We start from the raw sequence: 11,285 nt of genomic DNA on the forward strand, positions 1-11,285 counted from the left end.
GCAGATCGTCTCCTCTGTCGGCTCCATTCTCGCACCAGTTTTAATCTCTCTCTGTCTGTGTCTGCACCATCTTTAATAAACCTCGTCTGATCCCTCCTTCTCTGCTAATGTCTCTTCCTCGTGCCTACGTGCCTCTCTCTCTCCCCTCCTCCTTTTACAACCTCATCATTCACTGAAACTGCCCTCTCGAAGTTACTAATGACCTCTCAACTCACCAGGCGAAGGGCCTCTGCTTCATCTCTCTGCGGCCTTGGACACGCAGTCATCCTCCCGTTCTTAAGGCTCCTCCTTAGGTTTTCATGATCCGGGTCTCTGGGAGGTTCTCCTCCTGCCTGACGGCTCTTCCTCAGCCTCCTTTCCTGGATTTCCAGCCAGGTCCTGCTCGCTACTCAGAGGTATCCTCGAAGGCTCAGCCTTGAGAACTTTTCTCAATTCTCTCTCACTGGGCTCACATCACCTATCAGCTCCCATTGATCAGAGTTGAATCTCAGATTTCTATTTTCCGCCCCAACTTCTCTCTGAAGTTCTAGTCATGCTTCACCCACTGCTTCTTGGACATCTCAAACTGGATGTCCAGAGAAGCCTTGAATTCAACATAACCATAACTGATTATTACTATTATGAAATTATTAAATTTAATAATTATCATTATTAATACATTATTTTATATATTATATCATTCTATATACTATATAGTATTTATATTATATACTATAATTGATTGATTAATTTGATATTTAGTGGATTAATTAATGAATTAATAAATAATAAGAATGAAATAAAATATTACTATTATTATGACTAAATAACATCACTATCTCTCCCCAGGACTCGCCTCTCTTCCGGACTCCCCTGTTGCTCCAGAAGGCATTGCCGCCCTTCCCAGGCACCTGAGTTCTCCCCTGAGGTGTCATCTTTGCCTCCTCTCCCTTTTTGCCATTCTGATCATCTCTACCCTCCCAATATCTTTCGTGTTCCTTCCTTTGTCTCTACTCGCTCTGCCCCCACCTTGGGCAGGGCTCTCTCAATGACTACTTTGGCAATAGAGTTGCGGGTTGCTCTCTTTGCCTCAAGCCTCTCTCCGCTCAGGTGTCAAGGCCGTCGCCACCAGTCCCATCCCCTACTCAGTAAGCTGCACTGACTCCCTATCGCCTCCAGGAAGGACTAGAAGATCCTTTCTTTGGCATTCGAAGCCCTTTAGCACCCAGTGCCCTCCTCCAATTCTAGTCCTCTTACACATCAGTCCCATCCACCACCACCAGCCGGCCCCAACCCTTTAGTAATGATGTACTTTAGTAGCGGGTCTCCTTGATGTTCTTTGGACGACATTCTCCAACCTCTAGTCTTTCTACTGGCTGCTCCTCAAGCCCGGACTTCTCTCCCTCCTCCGGCTTCCCCCTCGGATCCTACGGAAAGCCTTTCCTGCTCCCTCTCCTGGCTGCTGCCCTCCCCCGTGGCCTTCCCTCCAGCTCGTCCCGTGCCCATCTTGTTTGTGCATAGGAGTGGCTTGTCGTCTCCCCCGCGGCTCCGGGAGCTCCTCCAGAGCAGGGGCGGCGGCCGTCCACCTTTCTTGGAATCTCCAGAGCTCAGCATGGCGCCCGGCACCAAGAGCCACTTAAGAAGCGTTTGTTGACTGGCCATTTCGGCTCTACCCGGGAGTCCCAGCAGCTCCTTCCGTGCGTCAGAGCACGCACAGCCTCTGCCCACACGAAGGGGTGCTTTTATTCATCGCTACGAGCAAAGGACTGGCTGGCGGCCGACCTCCTCGGGGCGCGCCTGTGCTCGGCTTGGCCGCTCTTCGGACGAGGGACCCCGAGACTGCTCAGCCCACATGGAGAGCCCTTTCAGGTGAAGCCCGGACGAGCTCGTGTGCCCCCCGGGGGGCCTCCCAAGGAGCCTCTTAGCCCTTCGGGATGGGCTCAGGCGCTGCTCGGCCTCCCATCTGGGGCTGCCCTTCCAAGAAATCCCTGCTGGGCCGGCAGGCGTCCGGCTCAGATCCTTAGACAGAAGAGGGAATCCCGGGGAGTCCTTCCAAGTTCTGCTCTGACCCGACGTTCTAAAGGCAAGAAAAGGGCCCCGGATACCCCCCCCCCCGGGGGCTTCATCTGGACAGAAGCGGAGCCGAGAAGGGGGCCCATCGGAGACGTCTACGTGTCCAGCCGTCTGGAAGGCTACGGGAGGGGCTGCGTCTACACTCCCCCATGGGGTGGAATCTCGGGCATTGCGGTCACCAAACGGCACCAAGCGGCCGCCTTTTCTCGGCTCTTTGAACCTCACAACGTGACTTGCAGACGTTCCTTCCTGGGTGCTCCGCCGGCTGGGGCGGCAACGGGGGGACCAGCTCCGAGATGGACCTTGATTGATTTCATCCTCTGATGACTCGTTAGGGGAAGGACTGACCGTTTGGGAGCTCATGAGCGCGCCGTGAGCCCTTTCTTTGGGCCTCCCTTCCCAGCCCACACGGCCAACGGCCGAGCTCTGCAGAAACCGGCATCTCCAGCAAAGAGCCGCGTAAGGCAGGCTGGCAGAGGCGGCCAAGGAGAGCCTCCGACTCGAGAGGGGGCCGGGACGGAGAGGAAGCCCCAGCCCTGCACGGCGCCATCACCAACAACTACTAGTAAGGACAACGGCTGACCCCGAGCTCAGAAGCGGCCCTGTGAAAGGGGGTGGCTTCTGCCCATCTTAGAGGTGGGAAAACGGAAAAGCTCAGAGAAGCCCAGAACCTGATTGGCAGGCTGGATGGAAGACTGGCCTTTTCTTTTTCTTTTTCACATTTTTCTTTTTTAATTTGATTTTATTTTTTAAACCCTTAACTTCTGCGTATTGGCTCCTAGGTGGAAGGCTGGTCAGGGTGGGCAATGGGGGTCAAGTGACTTGCCCAGGGTCACCCAGCTGGGAAGTGTCTGAGGCCGGGTTTGAACCCAGGACCTCCCGTCTCTAGGCCTGGCTCCCCATCCACTGAGCTCCCCAGCTGCCCCCGCTAATAGAGTTTGGGTGAGTCTTCCAGCCTGCGGCTGAGTGAGAGCCTGTGCTCGGGTCCACGTATTCTAGGGAGCAGGGCAGGCCCGCCTACTTCAGCAGTGGCTCATCGCCTCCATGATGGTAGGAAAGTCCACTCCGGGCGCTGCTTACGGTGGCCGGGGACGCCTTCCCCTGACCCCGGCTGCCCCAGGTAAACAAGGAAGGAGAGGCCGGCAGCCGGTAGGAGGGACTCCGGTGCCGAAGGCCCTCGGACAGTAAGACGCCCGTCGGCTCTGGGCCAGCGAGAGGGCAGAGGCAGGGGGGCCCCGGGCGTCCCCCCCATCTGTCCCTGCACCAGGACGAGGCCCCCTTCCACAGAGCGGCCCCCAGAGCAGGCCCAGAACAGGGCATCGTCCGGCCTCCAGCTCGGAGGGGAATTCCTCTCCGCTGTGTTCCCCAGGACTAAGGGATGGGGCGGGACGTTGAGCGGTTCTGTCGGCCTGCCGTCTGGCTGGGCTCGTCAGCATCCTGGGACCGCTCTGGGCCCAGGGACGTGGCCGCGTCCCCCCGAGTCAGCCCACCGTGCAGCCCCTCCGGGAGCCCCATCGCCCACGTTACCTTCGAAGGCCTGGTCTGACTGGCCGAGGCCCGACGTCAGATCCTGGGAAGTCTCGCCACGGAAGAGCCCGTAAGTGACCGTCACGCTGCCGTTGGAGAACCGGCCGTCGTCAAACTCGATCCTGGCGGTGACCCAGCGCGGGATGGCCAGAACCACACACAGCGTCACGAACGAGCCCAGGCTGCTCACGAAGCCCGACAGGAACAGCAGCGTCTTCTGCGCGGTGGGCATTGTGGATGGAGGGAGGAAGCCCCCGCCGAGGGCCGCCTCGTCTGGCTCTCGGCCTTCCCTGGGGGGCAGCCCGGCTTTCGGGGCGACTTCCGCGGAACTTCAGCTCCTAAGGAGGGACCTGAAAAAGCGGCGAACTTTGCACCCTGAGAGCCGGCCATAAAAAGCTGACGCGACTGTACTTTGGCCTCCGGGAGACGTTGCCAGCGTTACGGGCCCGGGCAAGGTGGAGGGCTCCGGCTTCACTTCCTCGTGGCTGATTCATCGGCCATTGCAGCTCGTGCCCTTCATGGCGGATCAGGGAGGGGGCCCTGAAAACGGGCAAGGAAGGGACCCCCCTTCCGAGGGCTCCCAGACTTCTCCCCCGCGGCCCGGAACGGAGGGGGACATTCCGACGACCCTTCCAAAGGGTCTTCGCCATTCAGAAAAGTCCCTGGCTTTGTGGGTGCTCCTCCTCCCTCTCCCGGGCCCCGCTTTATCGTGGGTGCCAGCAGGACGTCCCGGCACGGCGAGGCCTCTCCGTCCAGGCTCTTTGGTTCACAGATGAGCCCCGGCTCTGGGGGGGCCCCGGATGGAGAGGAGGAGGAGGAAGAGGCTGGTGAAAGCCTGTCCGGTCCGGTCCGTCACGGAGCCCTTCTTAAGCCTCCAGCCAGCGATGCAGGGAGTCTGGCTCTCCCCTTCGGGCTAGTCTGAATAATCTCAGAAGCGGTGACGTGTCCGTGTCCGGCCAGCCCGGACGTACGCCGTTACTCTGACTAAAGGCCGTCTGGGCGGCAAAGACCACCCTGCGATTTCCCGACACTCCCCTGCCGAAGCCTCGCCTTTTGGCTTGGAGCCGCGTCTCGGGTCTCTGAACTGAGCCATGACATCCCGGCTTGGCTTTGCGCTTGGGGAGCCCCGATTGGTTATCCCAAACCTCCATTTCTGGGCCGCCCCGAAAGGCCCCCCTGAACAAACTGAGTGCCGGGCAAAGACTAACCCGGGAACGAGGCCGCCCCACAGGGAGCCCGGAAGCTTGAGGCCCTGGTGAGAGACCAGAAATTCGGCTTAGCTTCTGCCCGGAACCCCGAGAAGTCCGAGTCGTTTTTCCGGCACTGAAAGGGGCCGAGTTTGGGAGAAAAGACTTCATTTTCAATAGAGGAAAAAGGTCGCTCCCTGTGGACGGCGAAATGGGCTGAGGCTGCCCATGCTGGGGGCTCCCCCACGTCTTCCAAGGGGATCCCCCTCGCTGTTCAAGCTTCAGGGCGGCCACAGAAAGGGCTCGTGTTTCCTCGCTCTGAGGAGAACAACCAGCGGCCTCGTTCACCAGCGGGGTACGATGGCGTCCGGCCACCCGTTAGGAGGAAAACCTGCCGAAGCCTCGCCGGCCATCGGAGTCTGCCGAGCAAAGAACTCGGTGATCTGCCTGGCGTCCAGAGCGTGGCGGGGAGGGCCGGCAGCGGCCTGGGCACGGCGTGTGCCCTCCAGAGCGGCAGCCACAGCCTCGCGACGAGTCTCGTCTCCGGAGAGGGAAATGCTCTGGTTTTAAGTGAGGAGCACCGGGGGAGCAGGCTGGGCTCACACTGACGGAGAGAAGACGGCACCCTGAAAGGGAGGGCAAAGGCAGGCTTCGGACTTAGGGAAGGAGGGTCCAGCAGAATCTCACATGCAACGTCTCGGAACCTCAGAGTTTGGGGGCTGCTGGGTGGCTCAGTGGATGGAGAGCCAGGCCTAGAGACGGGAGGTCCTGGGTTCAAATCTGGACTCAGACACTTCCCAGCTGGGTGACCCTGGGCAAGTCACTTGACCCCCATTGCCTAGTTCTTACCACTCTTCTGCCTGGGAGCCAATACACAGGATTGACTCCAAGATAGAAGGTGAGGGTTTATTAAAAAAAAAAAAAAGAAGAAGAAGAACCTCAGGGTTTATCCAGTCCAAACAATAAGACCCTCCCCCAGAAACTCTTTTATGATGGACCCAGCAAGTAGCCACCTAGACTTTACCTAACGATGTCCCGAGAATGGGAATCCACCAACTCTGGGGGAGTAGAGTGGAAAGAGAGGGACAAGTCTTTTACATGCTAGGCATACGCAAAGCATTTTACAAATATCTCCTTTGGGTTTCCCAACTACCCTGGGCAGGTAGGCACTTTTATTAACCCCATTTTATAGTTGAGGAAACTGAGGCAGACAAGTTAAGCAACTTACCTTGGATTTCAAAGCTGGCAAGTGTCTGAGGTTGGATTTGAACTCAGGTCTTCCTGGAGACACCAAGGACAGGCCATCCTTTTTCAGGCTGCTCTCTTGGCTTCTAGAGGTCCAAGGGGGGCTGCATGCTGAGCTTTGACCAGACCCCACTGGCTGGGGTTTTGCCCAAGGTCAATAGCAGAATTGGGATTTCAGTGCAAGCCTTCAGCATCGACGTTTGAGCTATTTCTGGGGCAAAGGGCAGCATCTCCGGGTCTGGGGTCCACTTGGGACCATTTTTATTTTTTTATTTTTTCAATTTTTTTATTGATTAATTAAGAAAATGTTTCCATGGTTCCATGATTCATGTTCTTTCCCTCCCCTCATCCCACCCCCCTCCCAGAGCCAGCACGCACTTCCACTGGGTTCTATAACTATTTTTAAACAGGCCAAATCTGGCTAAAAGGACCCTCCAGAGGAAACGCATAGCATTCAGAACGATCAAAAAGTGTCACAGCCGCTTTCCCTCATAAAGCCCTCATTTCTCAAACACATGAAGAAACGAGTCAGATGTCTAAGAACACAAGCCATTCCCCAACTCATAAATGGTCAAAGGATACGAGCAGGCAGTTTTCAGAGGGAGAAATCGAGGCTCGCTGTAGGCAGGTGAAAGATGCTCGAAATCACTATTGATTCGAGAGATACAAATGAAAACAACAGAGCTGCCACCTGACACCTATCAGATTGGCTATTAGGACAAGAAAGGGAAATGACAAACGCTGGGGGGGATGTGGGAGAAGAGGAACGCTGGTGCATTGTTGGGGGCATTGCGAACTGATTTAACCATTCGGGAGAGCAATTTGGAACTCTACCCAAAGCATTATAAAATTGTCCCAACCCTCTGACCTAGTTATACCACTACTAGGTCTATATAGCAGGCACTTCCTCAGGGTTTGTTGATGTGACTTGATAGATGTTAAAAAAATCACGAAGGACACTAAATACTGTGAGCACTCCTCCTGACACTATGGAGATGGCCGGCCCCCAACCACTATTGGACTTCCCAGTTTGTAGAGCTCTGGGGGTCGGGAATTCTTTCCTTATCGCTGTCTTCTCTCTGCTAAGTCCTCTCTTGGCGAGGATGGATCCCCAGGTCCTCCGACCCATCCTCCTATTTCCTGGGCTCCACTGAAGCCCCTCAACATCCCACTGGCCTGTCTGTAGACCTTCATGTGATGCCCAGAACCAAACAGTGCCCACATGTGGTCTGCCCCAGGCAGAGGATCCGGGTGGTCTCCTCTGGAGGAGTAGACGCTGGCCCTCTCAATCCACATAAGATCCTATCGGTTCTGTTGGCTGCAGAGGACACTGTTGGCTCATAGTCAGCTTGCGGTCTACTAAAACCCCCAGATCTTTTTCAGACAAACTAGAGTCGGACCAGGGACCTCCTATCTTGTACTTGGGACTTGACTCTTTTTTAGAACCACACTAAGATATTTGTCCAAATTCCAGTTAATGTTGCTCAAGTTGGCCCACTTCCTCTGGCCTGTTGGGATCCTTTTGGGTCCAGAGTCTTTCCTCTCACATGTTGGCTCTTCCTTCCCCTCTTGCCCCATCTGAAAAGTTGGTCAATGGGCTGCCTGTGCCTTTCCCCGAGTCTTTGGACTCCCCGGGCACATTGGGTTCTTGTTTTCAGCCTTGGCCACAGGGACAGCTGTGAAAGCTGAAGTTGGTCTGCAGGGTGCAGCTGGTGGCCAAGTGTATACAGCACTGGGTCTGGAGTCAGGAAGACCTGAGTTCAAATCCAACCTCAGATACCTGATAGCTATTAGATCCTCGGCAGAAGACTTTAACTCCGTCTGCCTCAGTTTCCTCCCAACAAAATAAAATGAGATTGTACTTGTAAAGTACAGATACTGGTAAACGTGCATCTACTTGTAAAGCACACAGTAGGCACTGAATAAATGATTGTTTCTTTCCTTCCTTTTTGCCTCCTCTTTTGCTCTTCCCACCCCGCAAAGTGCCGCTGCTCCGGACGCATCTGCCAAGCCCCCTCGCAAAATGTGTTCTTAGGAAAGGATTTCATTTCGGCCATTTACACCTCAGGAAGAATCGACGTCTCTGGAGGGTTTACATTTCCAGCTTTGCAGAAATATTACATTCATTTAAAGTCCTTTCCAGGCAGATCTCTTGAAAACATGGCAGACGGGGGGGTGTTGGGGGCGGAGGGCACCGACCCGTCTCAGTCCTTGTACTTACAGGCTGAGTGGTCTTGGATAAGTCACAGCATCTCTGACGCATCTCACCCCGTGACGTAACGTAGCTCTGATGTCTTCGGATGACGCGGACCCCAACCTCTCCGGGCCCCTGACTTCAGCCCCCGGCGTCGGCTGGGGCTGGACTAGCCGCCTGGCAGGGCCGCTTCCAGGCAAGGGAGACTTCCTAAGGTTAGAGCTCTCCCAGCGGACAGGGGAGCGGCTTCTTCACCCCCGAAAGCCTTCTGGCCAAGGCTCGGGGACCCTCCTTGGCAGAGGTGGAGAGAAGAGCCGGGGCGGTGGCTGTGCCCAGGCTGTGCCCAGGCTGTGCCCGTGGCCCGCAGGAATCTGCACTCAGGGAAACTCTCGGGGCTCTTTTTTTTTTTTTTTTTGAGGTTAGAGGCCTTCCTTTATTTTTTTTTAACATTTATTAATATACATTTTTAACATGGTTACATGATTCATGCTCCTCCTTTCCCCTTTGCCCCCTGCACTCCCCCCACCCATGGCCGATGCGCATTTCCACTGGTTTTGTCATGTGTCCTTGATCAAGACCAATTTCCAAATTGTTGGTGGTTGCATTGGTGTGTTTCGAGTCCACACCCTCAATCATGTCCGCCCCGACCCATGCGTTCAAACAGTTGTTTTTCTTCTGTGTTTCCTCTCCTGCAGTCCTTCCTCTGAATGTGGGTAGCGTCTTTACCATAAATCCCTCAGAATTGTCCTGGGTCATTGTATTGCTGCTGGTACAGAGGTCCATTACATTCAATTTTACCACAGTATATCAGTCTCTGTGTACAATGTTCTTCTGGCTCTGCTCCTTTCACTCTGCATCAGTTTCTGGAGGTCTCTCCAGTTCGCCTGGAATTCCTCCAGTTTGTTATTCCTTTTGGCACAATAGTATTCTATCACCCGCATATACCACAGTTTGTTCAGCCATTCCCCAATTGAAGGACATCCCCTCCTTTTCCAGTTTGTTGCCACCACAAAAAGCGCAGCTATAAATATTTTCATACAAGTCTGTTTATCTATGATCTCTTTGGGGTACAAACCCAGCAATGGTATGGCTGGATCAAAGGGCAGGCATTCTCTCTCGGGGCTCTTTGACGGGATCTAGAAGAGTGGAGAGCTTGTGAGTGAGGGGGAGGCCCCACAGGACCAGGCCAAGCCCAGGCCCTGGAAGCACTGCGGGGCTACAGGAAGGCTTTACCTTCCCGGCACGTCGTCTCCCCCTTCCCCTTCCCACCCCCCACCCCGGGGATCTTCCAGTCATTCAGTGTGGAATGTTTAGAGCATCTAAATTGCAAGGACCTTCCCAGCTCCGCAGACCTCCCTGGCCAAGACTGTTTACGCCAGTGACGGGCAAACTCTATAAGAGGGGCCAAAGGAAAGGAAATGCCCCTCTGTCAGTCTGTTTCTAAGGCAGCTCTTTCCAAGTTTCATTGTATTGTATCCCACTCATTGTATTGGTCAGGTTAGGGATAATGTGGCGGGGCCCGATAGAACATTTCAGGGGCCGCCTCTGGCCCGCAGGCTCTAGTTTGCCCATCACTGGTTTATACCAATCCCATCAGCGAGGTGGGACAATTGATAGAACGATGGACTTGGAATCAGGAAAACCTAAGCTCTAAGCCTACCTTATACATACGCTCATTGGCTAAGTGACCCTAGACAAGTCACTCAACCTCTGTCTGCCTCAGTTTCCTCCTCTGTGAAGTGTGGGAGTGTCCACGATGGCCTCTCAGGTCCCTCTGCCCGAGTAATGATACTGTGACCACCACACTGGCAACGGAAGCCCCATCGGAGCTCCTCTCCCTCCTTCCACCGTCCCCACAGAGGCAGCAGCTCGTCCCAGAGTGAAGTGCAGATACTAAATCTTATGCACTGATTCTCTGTCCAGGATTTCTGTCCTAGAAGGGAGCCTCCTGGAGCGTGGACAGGGCAAGCGAAAGCCAGCTGGTGGCCCTCCAAAGCAGGGACTGGCTTATCTCGTGCCCCTCACACCTACCCCAGGCTCAACTTTCTCACTTTGCTCTCTCCCTCCGGGCCTGTCCTTGGCTCCTCGGGGTGGTTAAGACCCCAAACAGCTCCTCACAGCCCTTGGGGACAGGCAGGGGCCATTGAGAAAGTCTGGCCCCTTCCTTTCCTTTTCCCCTGGGCCTCCCGTCACTCTCAGGGCTGTGGCTGACCCTCCGTGGGCAGCTCTGTCCTGGGGGCAGTGACCCCTTTTCAAGCTGGGGTGGGACAGAGGACGAGGAGGCACAAACGGGTTGCCGTCCACCCCTTGGGACCCAGGACATTCTCTCTCCCAGCTTTCCCTATTAGTGCTCCTCCCAGTCTCCCAGACTCACCCAGGCTCGGCCTCATCTTCCATGCCTTCCTTCCTCTCAGCCCCCACGCTCAGAGCTAACCTGGTGCCCTGCCGTGGCAGATCCCCTCCGCCCTCTCCGCAGGACTCTTGTCCCCACTCAGTCAGCCACCACCCTGGTCCAGATCCCCGGCCCCTGGGACTATTGCTGTAGCCTCTGCATTGGTCCTGTTTTATCTTTGCGTCAGATAGGTGAGTTGGCACCTCTTTTATGGCTGGGGAAACAGGACTGTGCCAAGGTCTCCCTGTTAAGTCTGGGTTGGAATCCAGTCCTTCCTGACTCCAGCCCTGCACACCCTCCAGGAGTAAGCAGCTAGGAAGAAGCCGCCTTGAGTCAGGCCTCTTGATTCCAGGTCTGCCTTCCTTCTTCATCACGGTGTTCAGGTGCCGAGCGCTTGGCAAAGGGAATCCGATCCCCACCTCCCATCTCCGGGCACATCCTCTGGATTCGTTATCTTAACGATGCCCTGCTAAATGCCAGCTTCCTGCCAACGCCAAGGCCTTGGCTGCCGGGCCGCAGGGAAAGGATGTCATGAGGAGCTGCTGTTCCCCGTCCCTGTGAGATGAAAATGGGCTTTCTTTGTAGCAATGAAGATTCAACGTTCCATGGAACAGCCCAAAGAGATGAGCTCAAAGCCCGAAAACAAACAGTTCTCAAATGGGAAGATGCCCACCAGCAGTGACCGCAC

At 55.3% G+C, this 11,285-nt stretch overlaps 1 protein-coding gene across 1 annotated transcript in view; it reads right to left on the bottom strand.

Moving 5' to 3' along the window:
* CLRN3 (clarin 3) overlaps positions 1–3,923 on the bottom strand; it is a 25,235-nt gene extending 21,312 nt beyond the window's left edge. The window contains exon 1 of the mRNA XM_044662966.1: positions 3,580–3,923. Within this exon, the coding sequence (XP_044518901.1) occupies positions 3,580–3,811 (232 nt within the window). The 5' untranslated portion in view covers positions 3,812–3,923. The remainder of the gene's footprint in view (positions 1–3,579) is intronic.
* Positions 3,924–11,285: the final 7,362 nt, after the last annotated feature.

The sequence above is a fragment of the Gracilinanus agilis genome, chromosome 2, assembly GCF_016433145.1.
Source record: "Gracilinanus agilis isolate LMUSP501 chromosome 2, AgileGrace, whole genome shotgun sequence".
In the NCBI taxonomy this organism is placed as follows: domain Eukaryota; kingdom Metazoa; phylum Chordata; class Mammalia; order Didelphimorphia; family Didelphidae; genus Gracilinanus; species Gracilinanus agilis.